General features: G+C 58.8%; 1 protein-coding gene across 1 annotated transcript; it reads left to right on the top strand.

Moving 5' to 3' along the window:
- RBM38 (RNA binding motif protein 38) lies at positions 453–16,140 on the top strand. The gene is made up of 4 exons (XM_018057629.1): positions 453–884; positions 1,644–1,767; positions 2,245–2,299; positions 14,578–16,140. Exons 1-4 carry the CDS (start codon positions 648–650, stop codon positions 14,879–14,881), a joined length of 720 nt encoding a protein of 239 aa, XP_017913118.1. The 5' UTR covers positions 453–647; the 3' UTR covers positions 14,882–16,140.

The following is a 17,218-nucleotide window of genomic DNA, read 5'->3' as shown; positions in this document are numbered from 1 at the left end:
ATAGTCCGTGGCGGTCACAAAGAGTGGGACACTACTGAAACTACTTAGCACCTGTGCATAAAGACAAAACTCATTTCACCTTCAATACGTTGTTGTACTGGAGGCAGCACTGGGAGAAACGTCGACTCACTAAACACGATCTGAATCGTGTACATCTGGTTCGCTAGATTGTGATCTATACGAGGAGAGGGGCCCAGAACCCAGCGAGCACGGAACAGGTGCCCTAGAAAACCCGGATGTTTTCCCTCCGCAAGTGCGCGCCCTGCTCCAAGTGCTTCCCCACCGCACGTGGGGCGCGGTGGGGCGGGACCTGGACTACGCTTCCCGGCGCTCCTCGCGCGCCCGGGGCGGGGCGGGGCTGAGGCTGGGGGCGGGGCCGGCTTTATAGGGAGGGGCCTGGGCGGGCCGGGGGCGGGGCCGGGGCGGGGCCGACTACAAAGCCCGCGGGGCAGGCGCTGAGGCGCAGGGTGCCCGCAACGCCGGCTGGAGCGCAGCGCAGCGCAGTGAGGCGCGCACGGCGGGAGCGGCCCGCGCGTGGACGGGCCTGGCGGCTAGACCGGCGCCCCTGCTGCCCCGCTCGCCCCCCCACCGCCCTCAATGAGCGCAGCCCCACGCGGCCCGGGTCCGTAGGCGGCGGGGCGCCCCCCATGCTGCTGCAGCCCGCGCCGTGCGCCCCGAGCGCGGGCTTCTCGCGGCCCCCGGCCGCCCACGGCGCCATGCACGGCTCGCAGAAGGACACCACGTTCACCAAGATTTTCGTGGGCGGCCTGCCCTACCATACCACCGACGCCTCGCTCAGGAAGTACTTCGAGGGCTTCGGGGACATCGAGGAGGCCGTGGTCATCACCGACCGCCAGACGGGCAAGTCTCGCGGATACGGCTTCGTAAGTGGCCCCGCGGCCGGACGCTCCCGCCCCGCACTTATCGCGGCCGGGGCGCTGAGTCAAGCGGCGGGCGCACGCCAGCCCCGGGCGCCTCCCGCCGGCTCGGCACCTGCTGACCGTTCTCGGGCTGCAGCCGGTCCTGACCCCGTCTCCCTGCCCCCACGCCACGCCGGCTTTAAAAGGGAGAGCCGCTCTGTTCAATTAGGACTCTTCTAAGTTTGTGGAGAGGTTTTGGGGACGGCCGGCTACTTTTCGGCACTTCCTGGAGCAACAAGCGAGCGAGGAACAGGGCTTCACCCTGGGGCACCTAGGAGCCTTTGAGCAACCCGTGTTTTATTTTCCAGCAACTCCCACAGACACCCCAAACAACCTAAGTCAGAGTCGGCCTGAAGACACTTCTCTTACTCCTTTTCTAACTAGGGTGTCCCCAAACCCCTCCCGTGAGGAAACTGGTGGTCCCCACGGGCCGGGTAGGCCAGGCCAGGACCCCTCCCTCCCTTCGGGTTTCGCTGTCGTCCCAGGGGATTGTTTTTGCCCTTCAAGGCCGCGTTTCTTAGCGCTTGAACTCGGAGGGAGGAGCTGGGGTCCAAGGGCAGCTTTGGGGTGGGGGCCCTAGGCTGGACGGGGGCTGGGCGGATGCCTTGGGTAGCGGGCACCTGGAGTCAGGAGAAGTGAATGCCGGGGTGCCTGGGCTCTAGAGCCCACTCTCTGCTTCCCCCACCTTCTGGGGAAGCCCCTGATGCCTCTGTGCTCCTCCAGGTGACCATGGCCGACCGGGCAGCCGCAGAGAGGGCTTGCAAAGACCCTAACCCCAACATCGATGGTCGCAAGGCGAACGTGAACTTGGCCTATCTGGGTGCCAAGCCGCGCAGCCTCCAGACGGGTGAGAGTCCCTGCTTTCCTGTGCTTCTGGTTGCTATATTCAGCCTTGGTATCTGCCGGGTGGAAGAGGCGGCCCCCCCCTCACCCTGCTCTGCTCCAGGAGTAGCAGTTGGCTGTCATGTGCTCCAAGAGAGCCGTCACAGGGCAGTCATCCCCCAGCTCCCAGCTCGGAAGTCGAACCCCTTCCTCCGGCAGCGTGTGCCGGTGGGACAGGGCGAGGAGGGCAGATCACCCGCTTGTCAGCTGTCCTCACCGGAGGGAGGAAGTGGGTCCCAGAGCTGGAGCTCGGGAGGACGCTAGCCCAGCGGCTGCTGCCCCTCAGCTCTGTGGGCCCCCTTTTGCTGGGAGTTCTGGGGTTCAGGTGGAGGTGCCTGGGAGGGGAGAGGAAGCTGTTTACCCCTTTAGACTAGAGGTGGAGGGCTGTAGGGGTCTTCCCTTGGTGATGCTGGGCCCCTCCCTAACTGGTCTCTCATTTTAGGCTTTGCCATCAGCGTGCAGCAGGTGCCCCCTACTTTGATCCAGCGGACTTACGGGTGAGTGGACGTGGTCGGCTGGGGCCGGGGGGCGCACAGCCCTTGGAGACTAGGTCAGGGCACTGTGGGCTTCCTGGGTCTCCCCGTGCAGGTGGCCCTCGGTCTGAGGGAGCCTCTCACCCCAGGACCGCTGACCCCCCGGCATTGGTGGCACTGTCTGCAGCTCCCGTTCTCTATCTGAGGCCCGTCACTTGCTCCAGTCTTTCAGAAGCGTGATCGTGTTGTGGGAGTGGGAGGGGTTCAGCTGGGAGAAGGGAGAGAAGGCAGATTGCATTTCTCTGCCCCCAGCGAAGGCCACACTGAAGAGAGATGGGGAACATGCACTCTGGAGCCGGTGGGCTTGAATTCAGGTCCTGGCTTCCCCTTATTGGTTGTGTGCCTCGGGTTCCTCACCTGTAAAATGGGATAGTGATAGCCCTTCTGAGTTCTGTGGGTGGAGGCCAGGCAGGTAGGTGAGCATGCTGGAAGTGTTTGCCGACCAGGAGCTGGGCCAGGCTCTTCTGAGGGCGCCTCTCTGACCTGCTCCAGTGCCCAACAGATGGCGGCAGCAGGTCACTGCCAACCGGTCCAGTGTTTGTGAAGTTGCAGCAGGTGAGCTGGGATTAGGGCCAGATGTCTCCGCCCAAGTGGGCTCAGCCTGTGGGCCTTTTGTCTAAGTGCTTTGGAGTAGCGTGTCCCACCCTCCTCCACCCAAAAGGGCCTTCTCTTCTGTTTTTTAAAGCATCTAATAAGGCTTGGCAGCTGTTTGGGAAAGGACACAGACTTCAGATGCGCAAAGGAGCCTGCCATACTGGCCGACTTCTCAGCCCCGTGATTGATGTCGGCTCTGTGCCCTGGTGTGGGGAATGTGCTGATTACGATGGGGGGTTTGTGTTGGGGGGCCATTTATAGAACAGGCAGCCCCTTTTAGGATGGTAGAACTTCTTAAGCTTATCAGAGATCAGATTCCAGGCCCTGTGTTTTGTGTTGAAAGTTGCAAGTATGTGTGTGTGTGTATCTGACCCAGAGACTTGATTTGATTGCTCACCTGGCTCACTGGGGTGTTGTGGACCAGGCTTTGGAGCAGGTTGGGAGCTGGGCTCGGGTGGCCTGGGCAGGTTGGCCATGATTCGAGGCTCCTTGCCCTGACAGGCAGTCTCTGCGGCTGTCCAGTGCCTGCCCCCGTTGTGGGTCAGAGACTGTGTGTGAGCCCAATGCCTTGTGTATCCTCCTGGGAGGAAGCCTGGAGGGCAGCCGGGAGCAGGGGGCTCTGGTTTCCTTCCCACTCTGGGATCTGCTTCATCTATGTCTGTAGGCGTTTTTGAAGGTGTTTGGGGACACCCCCATCTTCCTGCTGTCACCCAGGTTCTTCCTGTTTGGGTTCAGGCCACACGGGGAGGGCGTTCCTCACTTTTCACAGTCCTGGTTCTGTTTCCTGGGGCAGGGGCTGGGACAGGAGCTAGCACTGAGATCCGGGTGTGAGCCTTGAGCACACGCAGCTCTCCCCTGCTTAAAATGCCTCCGTGGCTTTCCGCTTGGGCCTGAGCTCTGTTCTGACCCATTACAGCTGCTTCTGGGACTGTATCAGAGTCCTGATATCTGGGACTTGAGCCTGCGGACCTGGGTTCAAATCCTGGCTTTGTCACTTTCCCAATGAGGTCCTCCTTGATAAGTGATGTCTCCTCCTCCTGAGCCTTCCATTTCCTCATCTGGAAAATGAAAATAATAACCACACAAGGCAGTGCCAGCTCACGGGGCTAGGTGCTCCACACCCTGTGGCACTTCTCTGAGGTTGGGACGGACATCATGCCTTCCTCATAGGTGTGGAAATGGGCAAAGAGAGGTTAAAAACAGTTAATGACCCATCCAGGGTTGCTGAAGTGAGGGGACTTGAATCTCCACAAGCTGGCTCTGGCCCCGTGCTCTCAGCCTCTGCTCTCTGGGGTGGGAGGTGGGAAGGGTGCCCAGACGGTTTCCCCTACGGTCCTCAGAGTGTCGCCCATGGGAGGGTGGTCAGGGGTCACTCAGATTTCACTGCCACCTGCTCCTGAGTGCCGGGGACAATGTTTTGTAACTGAATCTGCTGCCCGGCCATTTAAGACCCGTGACGATGCAGAGGCTCTATTTGTTGGTTGCCAAGGGGTGGAAGGACAGTCGACAAACAGGGACAAGGGGTCAGAGGGACAGTCCAGCTGTGCCTTTTCCAGCGGCTGGTGGATGGTCGCCTCCCACCAGGCCGCACTGAGACCCAGAGGTAGGAGGGGCCTCGGCCAGGCTTTTGGGGTCAGCTGTCTCCTCCCAGCGCCCGCCCGCCTGGCTGGAGACTTGGGCCGTCAGCGTCCCTTTTGTCTTTACAAACAATCAGGCCTGGGAGCCCGGTCGGGCCTGACTCAGCGGTCAGTTGTGTCAGCTCCAGGCTGGCAGGGAGGCCTAGGCAGCCCAGGGTTTGTGAACCCGTTAACCCCTCTCCTGCCCGGCGGAACTTTCCCTAGGCTTTCCAACCTCACTCCTGTGCCCAGAGCAGCTCCAAAGACCCAGACCCCCAACTCCTGGGCTCAGCCACTGCGGAATCCTCGCCTGGCCGGGTCATAAACGTTGGGGTGGGAAGATTTGCCAAAGGATTTTGACATTCTGTTTTTTGCTTGGGTTCCTCCACCCCGGTTTATCTTTTCTTCAAGAACAGGGTCTTTCAGGGTCTACCTTGAGTGGGACATTTCCGTCACATTCATGACGGCTGAGGCTTGGGTCTAGAGAAGACTTCTTTGGGAGGGGGCAAGTGGCCGGTCTCAGGGGGAGACAACTACAGCCAGAGACCACCCTGCCGAGCGGCTCACCGGGTGGGACAGTCAGCAGCCTACAGGCAAGGGTCCAGGCAGAGCGTTGGGTCTGGCTCGGAAGGGGCTTCTCGGCTGGTGTCAGGGCTGTCTGACAGCCAGCTGTATGTCCAGGCTGGGCCTGAGGCCGGTAGGAGCTAAGGTGTGTCCTGGACCCAACTACGCTGGGAGCCTCTCCTTGGGGGATTTTTGAAGGGTTACCTGCTTCTCTAGGCTCATCTCCCCCAACCCCAGCTTCTTAAGGGGGACTCACTGTGGGCTTCATACCTGTCCACCATGAGCCCCACTCGGTGCTGGGAGCAAGCCAAGCCCTCGGGCCCAGATGACAGGACAGGGTCTGGTGGCCAATGGGTATCAGGCAGGCTTCGTGCCAGAGCGAGGCCCCGGGAGCCTGACCAGGCTCGGGGTCAGGCCCACCCCCTTCTCCCCTTCTGCAGGGTGGGGATCATGTCAGTCCCACCTCGCAGGGCTGAGTGGGGATGGGCCCGCGCCTGCGTGCAGAGCCGTGCGATGAGGGCCTGGCCCACGGAAAGACGGGTGCACAGTGACTCATCTCACAGCGGCTCGGCCACAGTCTGTTGCCCCTTCCACCTGTGCAGGTGCTGGGTGCGGGGAAACTTGCCAGAGCTGAACGTGCATGGCACAGGCACTGGAGCCTGAGTTGGGGGCTCCAGCACCCTCCCTCCTTCCCTGAGGCCCCAGCACCGCTGTCTGGCCAGCTCTCGGACAAGTCAGAGCCAGAACCCACAGAACTGACCAGAGCCCAGGATCTCCTTCCTCGGCACCTGCACACTCCATTTGGCTGAAGGTTTCCGGGCCCCTTCTCTGTCTCTGTGATGGTCCCCAGTGCCCAGGTTGAGACCCGCTGCCCTTGTTGTCATCAGGTCGTGGGTACCTGCCCAGCCAGGGGGTCGGAGGGGGTGCCACAGGGTGATAGGAAGATGTCTGTTTCTCAATAGCATGGAGCACACGGGACTGGGCAGAAGGGAATGAGCTGGTCCCAAATGTTTTGTTCCTCAAGTATTTATTGAACACCTGCTGGATACTTTGAAAGATGTGGTTGGTTCTCCGTCTCACTTTCTGGCAGGGATGCCAGACCATTAGAAATCCGTCTGCACATGTGATGGGTACAGCTGGACAGAGCAGCTGGCTGGCAGGGGGCCTCGTGGGGGCAGGACAGGCCTGTGTCATGATGTAAGGGTAGGGAGGGTGCTCTGCGAGTATGACAGTCATAGACTTGCACCCTAGGACACCCCCAGATGGTGAAATCAGAGCAGGGCCGGGAGCCAGCTAAGAGCAGCATGCCTGCTATGGACTCTTGGGCTTGGTGGCATGTTGTGTTGTGAGACATCACCACTGGGGACACTGCAGGGGGCCTCCTGTACTGTACCTGGAGAGCCTTGTTAGCTCATGATATGACATAAATAAAGCCAGGAGTAGTTGTAGTGCCTAGAATGGGGGTCAGCACCTGGGCCTGGGGCAGGGGGTGGGGGCCAGCACCTTGGAGGTGTGGCAGGAAGTGAGGTCAGAATGGAGGCTTTGCAGGGGGGGGGCAGAGAGGAAGCTTGTACCCTCCCTGTGTAGCATCACATGGCTTGTTTTTACTTTTAGGGTGTCTGGGGTGGTCCTGCCCCTCCCCACCTCGTTGCTTCCTGTTTGGCTCTCACTGGAGCGAGGCGTGGGCCGGCGCGTGGCCCTCCCCGCGGGTGCCCGTGCGCACCTGTTGTTTGTCGCCGTCTGCTGTAACAGACACCAGCCTCCGGGTGGTTCTTGGGTTCTCATCCAAGGGCGAGGTCCCCGCCAGCCGCCCTGGCAGGAGGGACCCTGTACTGAGGGCTGCAGGGCAGAGGCCTGACCACGCTCAGGCTGATGCAGGCATCCTGGACCCATGGGTGGGTAGGAGTGTGGGAAGGGGGCTCCCAGATGGGCCAGGCCCTTCACGCTGCAGCGGGAGGAGGCCGTGTGAGGAGCCTGGGAGCCCCATGACTTACCTGGGTGACCCCTTGTTCTTGTGATGACCTTTCCTCTTCAAGTCTCCGTTTCCCCGGCTGCTGCGTGGATATGATGAGCACTCTGCAGAGTGCTGGGGGGTCACCTGGATCATTCTTCCAACCCCTCCCACGTCGAGGGTGGGGAGGAAGCCCTGCTCTCATTCATTCAGTTTGTTCAAAGGACGTATACCGATTTGTGGCAGCTTGGGATGAAGGGAGCCCTGGTCCTGCTTGTGATTACAGGACTTTGGCAGAGGTGGTGACTGGTGCTCCTGGGGGGAAGGGAGCAGCCGATGGGAGGCTGGTATGACTGGTGGGAGGAAGTGGGAGATTGAGGGGAGTCACGGACCCAGCAGGGTGGCCTCAGCTCACGTAGGGCCTTAGTGGTCCAGTGGGGGCATTTGGATTTTACTCTGAGTCATGTGGGGCTTCTGTGGGCCCTGAACATGTGAGAGCCGAGTCACTTGCATCTTTAGAGCCTCTCTGGCTGCCGGGTGGGCCTGAGCCACTGGGGGCATGGTGGCTGCCTGGACCAGCACAGGGGTGTGGAGTTGTGGGATTCTGTGTACATTGAAAGAACGTGCGAAAGAAGGGAGTCCAAGAGGATTCCAGAACATTGGGCCTGAGCTCATGGCAGTTCGATTGGCCTTGGCAGTGAGGGAGGCTGCAGTCTGGGGGGAAGGGCCGGTGTTTGGGTTTGGACAGGTTCCGGTGGTGAGGCCAAGCCAGGGCCTGGCACTGCCCCACGGGGGATGCATCACATCTGCTCTGATCCAGTGGCCCCAGAGAGCCTGGAGGCCCCCTTCTGGGAAGTCCTAGGGGGGCCCTCCCTGGCCTAAGAATCCTGAGTTGTACCCCAGCAGCTGCCGACTTCTCCAGCCTATCAGGCCAAACCTCCAGAGAACAGAAAAAGTGAAATGGGCTCATTTGCCTTTTTTATTTTTATTTTCGAGGGTGACCGTGCGTTCACAGAGTAAGCGCTTGGGACGGCAACCCATCCCTTTGCGCTGGGAGTTTCGCTCTGAGTGTGTGGGGTATGAGGCCGTCTGTCTCCTGGCGCCAGCTCCCTCAGCTGCCCCCCTCCACCCCCACCTGCCCAGGAGTTCCCAGACGCTGCTGATCAGACCCCTAGACTTCTGCCTCCAGGGGTCCCAGGGAGGCTCTGTTGCTCTCTGTGTCACCCTTGGTTTAACAGACAGGGAAATAGGCCTGAGAGGGCCGAGGGACTGGGGCAGCCGTGGCCGAGATCTAGACTCGGGGTTCTCAGTCCTACATCCCGGTCTCCATTGGCCCAAGACAGCTGGGTCGCTCCTGGCTGGGAACTGCTCACCCTGGGCGTGTGGGTCCAGGCAGAGATCTCTGCCATCGCCCTCTCAGCAGGGGCTGCTCAACCTGAGCACGTGCCCCTCCAGGATGGCCTGGCCTTTTGAACCTGGCTGGCTGTAGCCCCCTCCACTTCCCACAGTCTGGGGTTTTGTGGGTTTGTCTTGCCCAGGTCCTGGCCTAGGCGTTGGGTCACCTGATTTTTAGGTTCTGACCCACTAACTGTCCTGCTTGCTGGTTTGCTTTTCGCTCCGGGTCTCTGGTCTGCCCTCCATGGGGCTGGGCTGGGAGGGCCTTCTGTCTGTCCTGGCTGGGTGGGATGTTCTTGCCCTTCCTCAGGCTCGAGGAGGAGGGGTCATTGGTGCTGCTGAGGTCCCTGGGGGTACGGAAAGAGGGCAGCCCCAGCCCCCAGGACAGTACTGAGGCTGACAGGTGCAGAGTCAGACTTGAACGGAGGCTGTGGTTCTTGCCTCCCTAGGGTTCATGGCTGTGAGTTGCCGAGCAAAGCTGTGCTGGCCCTAATGGCCATTCCAGGTCGGGCGGCTGCTTCTGCTGCCTTCTGAGGGCCGAGACTCCCAACTCAGCAGCGGGGCCCTGGAGGAAGCCCCTTTTGCACCCAGTGCCAGCAAGGCCCTTGGCTCTCGGCTGGTGCTGGCTAGGTCCTGGGGACTGAGCGGTCCAGGCCATGTCCCTGCCCTCGGGAAGACAGGTGGATGACAAAGTGGTTTGAGGCTGTAGGAAGGAAATATGGCCAGCGGTGGGCAGGAGGTGAGGGGGTAGTGGTCAGGGAAGGCCTCTGTGGAGGTGCTTGAGCTGTGGGAAGGAGCCTGCCAGCAGCGGGAACAGTAGGTGCAAAGGCCCTGTACACGGAGAAGCATGTCCAGTCTGGGGACAGAACGTGCCAAGTCTGCGCCCTCTTCAGAAGCCTGTAGATGGAGTACGTGGAGGCCAGCGGCAGCTGACCTTTCTGAGGAGCAGGTGGGGCGCCGAGGAACCCGCTGGGCACACGCACCCTGTGTCCTGGTGACAGGTGTCCGAGATGCCCCCCTTTTGTGGTGTGTAGGCCTGGGAGGGATCCAGAGGGCTGTGCTCAGACGGGGCCAGCCGCTGGTTTGGCTGGGTTTTCCTTCTCACTGGAGATTCTGGTGGGTGCGTATATGTGTGTGTGTTTGTTCCTTCCTGAGTGTGTTCATGTGCCAGCTCGGCTCCTCAGCTCCCACCTGGCCTCCTCCCCAGCCCCCTGTGTGGGTTTCTGGTTGGGACAGTGGTTAGGACTCCTTGTATCAGCCTTTTGCCTTGTAGTTTACAGCCCGTCTTGACCTCAGCATGATGATGGTGAATTCTTTGTAGGGGGACCGTCCTGTGTGCTGTGGAATGTTAGCAGTGTCCCCAGCCTCCACCAGTGGCACTCCCTACCTGCCAGGTGACAGCCAGAAATGTCACATTCATGCAGAGTGGCCCCTGGGGTGAAGTCACTGCAGCTGAGAAATGCTGGTCTGGTAGAGGATCTCTGCTCTCAAGCCCTGAGGTCAGCTTCTGCCAGACCCATTTTAAAGATGGGAAAACTGAGGCTCATGGAAGCTCTGTAACTTGAATGCAGATCTGAGGGGCCCAGCCCCTTGTTGGGGGGAGGTTCATAGCTTCCTCCCCCTTGACTCTGCAGGGCTTGCACAGTGGCAGAGCCCTGCTCTTGTCTCCTGGCTGGGCACACGCACCCTGCCAGTCCCTTGGCCTCTTGGGGCCTAAGTTTTCCTGAGAAATGGGGCAACATCAGCACCTATTTTCTGGCTGTGAAATGCTTCATATGTTATCTTTGGCTTTTCACAGAGTGGACGGTGGGACAGGGTGCTTGAGGGACACAGATGAACAGATACAGACTCACAGTGTCCCTGCAGGCCAGGAAGTGGGAACCCCCCTTCCTCCCACCCTGAAGCTGTGATTCAGCAGTAAAGAACCTGTCTGCCAATGCAGGAGACACAGGAGATGTGTGGTTCGATTCCTGGGTCAAGAAGATTCCCCTTGAGGAGGGTAAGACAACCCACTCCAGTATTCTTGCCTGGAAACCTGGTGAGCATGCTGGCTCTCCTGGCTGGCATCCTTGCGGCAGGCATGGCCAGAATCCTGTCATTTCCGCGCCCTGGGTATGTCTCCTGCGCGGACAGCTTGTGCCTGGTCTGGGTGGTACTTCTGCGGTGCAGCGTGCACCTGCATCCCCGGGGGCCTGTCGGATGCAGGTTCCCAGACCCCGTCAGACTTGGCTGTCTGCTCTCTGAAGCGGGGTTGTCCTTGCCTGTGTTGGGAGAAGTTCTGGGCTCAAAACTTCCAGAACCTCACCCTCAGGAATGTGCTGGGGTTTCTAGAGCACTGCACCGAGATCCGCTCCCTCACGTCACCACTGGCTTCTCTTTAGGGAGGGGTCTGGACAGCTGGGGTTCCTTTTTTTTTTTTTTTTTTTTTAAATAATTAGACTGAAAATAAAAGTGCTCCATGAAGGTGAAAAGAAAGTGTCTGTCACATAGTGGATACCCAAGAAATAGACACAGAATATTGACCAGGTATTAGTTCCTTGCTTGTTTTATTTTTTTCCTGCCTGGTTTTTTAAATATATGATAGCTTTTAAAATTATCACAATCTTGTAAAATAGATGGCACTGTTTCCGTTGTTACCAATTTATTAAATTATCAAATTGTTAAGCTGAGACCCAAAAGGCAAACTCATATGCTTCATATCACATACCCTTTTAAATAAGGGACGATGTGTTTGCTCTGGATTCTTAAGTCCTCATATACTTCTGTGTAAATACTTAGGTGATTTCCTGTGGGCAGACTGGATATCAAGAAATGGAACTGTTGGTGTGGCCCCTTTTCTCTCTTGGTGTCAGCACCGAATGCCCAGCCCCTTCCCCATGCATGGGCCTGGGCAAGGTGCCAGGCAGAGCCTCCACCCACTCATGTGAGGTCCAGTGGGGGAGATGGACCAGGAGCTCAGGCTCCAAGCAGCTGCCCCCTCCTCCAAGAAGCCTCCCCTAACCACTCCCGACTCTGGTCCGCGGGTTGGCATATTTGTGTGTTTCTCCTCCTGGATTCCGAGCTCTGAGAGGCCAGGGGCTGTGTAGTCTTCTCACTGCTGTGTCCTGGCCCGGAGCACACCCACAGACAGGAGAGAAGCCTGGGGAGGCAGAGGTGGAATTCGAACCCAGGCCCTACTCCGTTCAGGGCTCTTGTTCCCACCAGAGAAGCAGGAGGGGGTAGACAGCAGAAACCTCTAATAAGGGAGAGAGAGCTTGGCCTGGGGCCAGTGTGCAGGTTCCTACAGGAAGCTGTCTGACCTTCTGACAAGCAGGAGTGGGTCGCCATGGCAACCATAGGGGTGCTGCCACCTAGGAGGGCAGATAGCAGGGATGAGGGGATCCAGTGTGAGAACTTCTTGGCCGGGGGCAACTGGGGCTGCTCTGGGACTGGCCAGGTGTGCCCAGGCTCTCACCCCTAGGGTGGGGTCTGCTGCTGTGTCCACGAGGCTGTGGTACCTGTCCCCACCTCAACTGTGCCCTCACTGGATGGTTCACCCCTGGCTCAGGATTGCTTCTTGCGTGTGTGTGCTTTATTGTGGTAAGGTGTGAGGCAGTACTTAGTCACTCAATCCTGCCCAACTCTGCAGCCTTGTGGATTGGAGCCCACCAGACTCCTCTGTCCATGAGATTTTCCAGGCAAGAATACTGGAGTGGGTTGTCTTACCCTCCTCAAGGGGAATCTTCTTGACCCAGGAATCGAACCCACATCTCCTGTGTCTCCTGCATTGGCAGACAGGTTCTTTACTGCTGAATCACAGGGGAGCCCTGCGTAAAGTACACATAACCTAAAATCTGCCGTTTTAGGGCATTAAGCATTTTCACAAAGCTGTGTATTCATCACCACCATCCGATTCAGAACTTCTGCGTCACCCAGGGGGAGACCACATAGTGCCGCTTCCCCTCTCCTGCTTCCTGAAGCCCCTGCACTATGACCACTTTCTCTCTGGACTCGCTTCTGTGGAGGTTTCCATGCGTGCAATTGTGCAGTCCAGAGCCTTTCACTTCTGGCCTCTCTCACCCAGCGTCGTGTCCTCAAGGTTCATCCGCATAGTGGTGGTATGTGTCAGCGTGTTACTCCTTTTTATGGCAGAATAACATTCCTTGGCATGCATACACCGCAGTCTGGAAACCCATTCATCCTTAGACGGGAGCTTGGGTTGCTTCTCCTTTGTGGCTGGTGCGAATAGTGCTTCTTATCTCTTCTGTTGCCTGTGAGTCTGTTTGCCTCATAGAGATACTCAGACCCACAGGCACCAACTGCCCACCCCCCTACCCCCTCCACAGCCCCCTTCCCAGCCTTTTCTTTGCATTCAAAACATCGGGCCACATAAAGTTGCTGTCATTCAACTTCTTGGACCCGTGAAAATGGCAGTTTCATACGATTCCACCTCACCCATCCTTAGCACTGGTATAAACACACATTTGATTTTTTTAGTGAACATTATTACCGTTCGGTATAAATATAACAGTTCTGCATAAACAGCATGTCTGTTCTGTGGCCTGGTTTTCTCTCCCGGCAGCGTGGAGAGGGAGTGGCTTGAGGGTGAGATTGGACTTTGTCCTGCTGCCCCATGGGTTGGTCTGGGGGACCCTGGGCACTGCTTTGTCCTGATGGATGACACTGGGGTTTCTCTGCTTTTTCTGTGTTCCCAGGGGGGCGGCCGGGACCCACTGAGCCCCATCTTTTTTCAGGAGCAAGGGCTCCTGGATGCTGAGGGGCCCAGCAGGAGAGGGAACCTGGCTTCCAGGGCCCTGCTTGCTGTCCCCTAGCTGACCCAATTTCTGGCCCTGCCATGCCTGTGGGATTCCCAGGAGGGAACATTTTCCCTTTTGCTTTCCAAGCAGCTTCTCTTCGAAATGGAAGGGCGGCAGGACAGGGTTCCCGGGCCTGTCTTACAGGTGTAGAGGCCCCGTCCTGTGTACCTCAAGCAGGTCTGAGAGGAGGACAAGGAGCTGATGCCCCGCCCTGGTGGCTTTGTGCCCACCCCTACCGTGGGCGCTGCTGCAGGCTGGCTATGGGGCTGGGCGCTGGCTGGCAGAGGAGGCACCTGCTGATACTGCCTTCCTGAGCTTCACTTTCCCCTTTGGCGATGTGCAGGATCACCCCTGTGGTGGAGGGCTGGGTGCGCAGCACGCACAGCACCCACAGTGGGCAGCCTGCCAGGTGCGATGAGTGCTAGGTGCAGGTCACAGCTCTCAGACTGACGCCCAGGGGCCACATCCCATTCCCTCTGCTCTGGTACTGTGGGTGAGGTGCCTCTGAGCCCAGTGTTTGTTGTAAACTGAGATAATTATGAGAGCCACTCTAGGGGAAGGTTCACCAGTTCGTCTCACGTGAGGCGTGGCCACCGGGCTGCTGGGCCCTGTCCCTAAGGCGTGGCCATCACCTTTGCTCTTAGTACCACCATCCGGTTACACTTCTGTTCGCTGTTTTCTTCGTTCACTCGGCAGGTGAGCCCATGATGGGGGCCAAGTTCTGTGTTAGCAATTCATAGGTGGCTGACGTTTTAGTCGGGGGAGGCAGATGTGGGAAATAAGTAAGTTGCGTAGGTGTCACTTGGGGGCGTGGCAAGATGTTGGAAGATGAGTAGGGAAGTGGGGGTGGGGACAGGGCTGGCTTCATGGATCTGTGCCCTAGGTGATCACATGGGGACTTGTGCTCGGTTTGATGCACTGGTTCTGAAATTGCTAATCATTTTTAAACTCCCTCTGGCCCCCAGGTAGTCATGCTGTTGCTCCTGTCAGGAATGGATGGTGTTTGGGGTGTAGGGTGGTTTGAGGGGGGTTCCTGGAGGGGTTCACTGAGGAGATATTTTGAGTACAGACTTGAAGAAGGCCGGTGGGATCCCTGTGGGTCTCTGGGAGAGTGCTGTGCAGGTTGTGGGCGTGGCCAGTGCCACGGCCCTGTGGTGGGAGCAGCCTTATTGCTCAGACTGCACCCATTTTACAGATGAGGAAGTAGAGACACAGGAGGGTGACGCAGCATTGCCCAGCAGTCCCAGCTCCTCTACTCCACCCTGGAGCCAGCTGTGTTTCCCTGCTCTGTCACCCGACCCTGACCCTCTCTGCTTGGCCCCACAGGCTGACCCCCCACTACATCTACCCACAAGCCATCGTCCAGCCCAGCGTGGTGATCCCGGCTGCCCCGGTTCCACCTCTGTCCTCGCCTTACATCGAGTACACGCCGGCCAGCCCGGCCTATGCCCAGTACCCACCAGCCACCTATGACCAGTACCCGTACGCCGCCTCGCCTGCCACAGCCGCCAGCTTCGTGGGCTACGGCTACCCGGCTGCCGTGCCCCAGGCCCTCTCGGCCGCGGCTCCCACGGGCACCACCTTCCTGCAGTACCAGCCTCCACAGCTGCAGCCTGACCGGATGCAGTGAGGCTGCCCCCGCCTGCGACCACGGCCCCGTCACTGTGGGCTGGGTGGGCGCCAGCCGGGTCCAGGGGTGCACACCCACCCCTGGGCCTCGGGGGACCCCGCAGGACCCCACCGGCACCCTGGATGGCCCAGAGACCACTGCTCTTTACACCTGGGACGTCATGTCTTGAGGGAGGACTTGAATGACCGAAACTTAATCGAAGATCAGCCTGAATGTCACACACGCACCGTCCCCACCCTCCCATACCCTAGGAGCCCGCAGGCGGTTCCCCCAGCACCTGGCGGCATCTTCTGGACCCTCCGTAAACCCTGACCGCCCTCTGGGTCCCGTCAGGCCTTATTGCTCCAGGGAAGCCCAGGATTGCGAGGTGCATTGACTGTTGTCGCTCCATCCGCATGACTGTGAACCGCAGGTGGGGGCTCTCCCACCCCCGGAATTCCCATTGTCTACATGCTGGCCCGGGCGCACCCCGACCCCCCAGGCTCCCAGGTGCGGCAGGGCCCCCGGTGACCAGCGACTGGGGCAGCCAGCCATGGTCCGTTCCATTGAAGCACTGCGGCTTTTTCTTATCATTGTTGTTTTGCTACTAAGATGATTTCAGAGTTTCAGTCTATTTTTTCAATGGAGACTCCCATCGCCAAGAATCCGAAACCTGTTTTTTTGATTCTGAGACTTGCTTTGGTCAATGGCTCGTCCGCCTGAAGAGATATTGGTGGTGTTCTTCTGATAAGTGTCTGCCAGCCCGAGCTCCTCAGAGGTGGGCATCTTGACAGTGAGTTGTCTTAAGCTTGGCCCGCTCCCCGAGGCCATGAAGGGAGTGCTGGCTGAGGGGCTGGACCACTACATCCCTGCCGGCTGGCAGGATAGAGGCTCAGAGCACCGGGTGGTCCTCACCCCACTCCCCACCCCCATAGTGCCGCCTGCTGTATACAACCTGCGGGTTTGAGCTGAGACATGTCTGCCTGCCTTGGGAGCTCAGGGAGAGGAGGCGGCGGTTCACACACACCACGATGGGGCCTCGCCCTGGAGGAGCAGGGGAGAGATGAGGGGCGGGCGGGCTGGAAGGTTGGGGGCACTGGGGTGCTCCTTCAGACCTACCTCAGGGACGCGGGAGGCCTCGGGGCTGACGTACGTGGGCTTTGCTGCACGCCTGGTGCAGAGTCAAAGCCCAGAAAGTAAAGGTAGCTAATATTATAATAATATTTTTATTAGAATGTTCTGATTATAAAAAATAAAACTTGTTTTCTTTAAAGAAAAAATGGGTCTGTGGTTTTTTTCCCCTCAAAGGGGGCGCCTCCGACCCCCACAGCAACCAGGCTCAGCATTGTTGATGTGCTGGGAGCAGGGCCCTAGGGGCAGAGGTCAGGGGGTTGGGTAGGGTGTTGTCATTGATAGCGCCACTGGAGCCTCATGGAAGGGAAAGCTGGGCACTGCTGGCGGAACCTGGGTGGCACCTGCTAAGAGAGCTGAGAAGCAGGTATCCAGGCCACCCACCCTTGGGGCACTGGTGGCCAGACACAAGTCAGGGTGGAGAAGAGATGTCTAGGGTGTGTGAGTAAGGGGGTCCCATCTCGGGGGAGTCCCAGCCTCTTCCACCGCCCCGTCAGCTGTGGGAGATCATGGAGGCCTTCTGGAAGGAGTGTGAAGGCTGGAAAGGGAGGTTCATTTGCTCATCCCCTCAATTGCTCCCTCATTCATTCATTCATTCATTCATTTCAAAAAACTGTTGTATGCCAGGTCCCATGCAAAGCACTGGGAGTAGTCATAAACAAAGCATGCAGTCCTGCCCGGGGGGGTTAGAGTCTAGTAGGGACACACAGCAAGCATGCAAAGCAGTGAGGGGGACGCAGGAAACATGCAAATGCAGTGATGTCATATACCGGTCAGGATGTATTACCAGGTGATGGAGGAGGAGGCCTGGGTTCCAGGCAGAGGAGCAGCAGGTGCCAAAGCCCAGGTGGCTGGAGAGGCTGGTGAGGGGAGGCAGGGTGGCAGGTGAGCGTAGGAGGTGGCGGGGCTGAGGGGGCAGCAGAGACCAGTGAGCATGCTGTGAGCACAGTCTGGGTGGGGGGAGGGGTACAGTGCAGAGACGCCCACTGCCTGGTGAGCTTGGCACAGTGCGGTCGATGCCCTGGGGGACGGGAGGGGAGGGCTGAACAGGTAGGAGGCACCAAGAGCAGCTGAAGGGAGGGGTTCCTCCTGGTGATCTGGGGAAATGTGGGTGCTCCTGGTGGGGAAGCCAGTCTGAGAAGAGCTCGCAGGTCGAGGTTGGCCTATTTCGGGACAGTCATTCTCCAGGCACCAGGTTGCTTGTCCTCCTGGACCTTTGCAGAGCTT

The sequence above is a fragment of the Capra hircus genome, chromosome 13 (assembly GCF_001704415.2).
Source record: "Capra hircus breed San Clemente chromosome 13, ASM170441v1, whole genome shotgun sequence".
Classification (NCBI taxonomy): Eukaryota; Metazoa; Chordata; class Mammalia; order Artiodactyla; family Bovidae; genus Capra; species Capra hircus.
The sequence above is the reverse complement of the archived record's forward strand: the minus strand, read 5'-3'. Positions and strand labels throughout refer to the sequence as shown.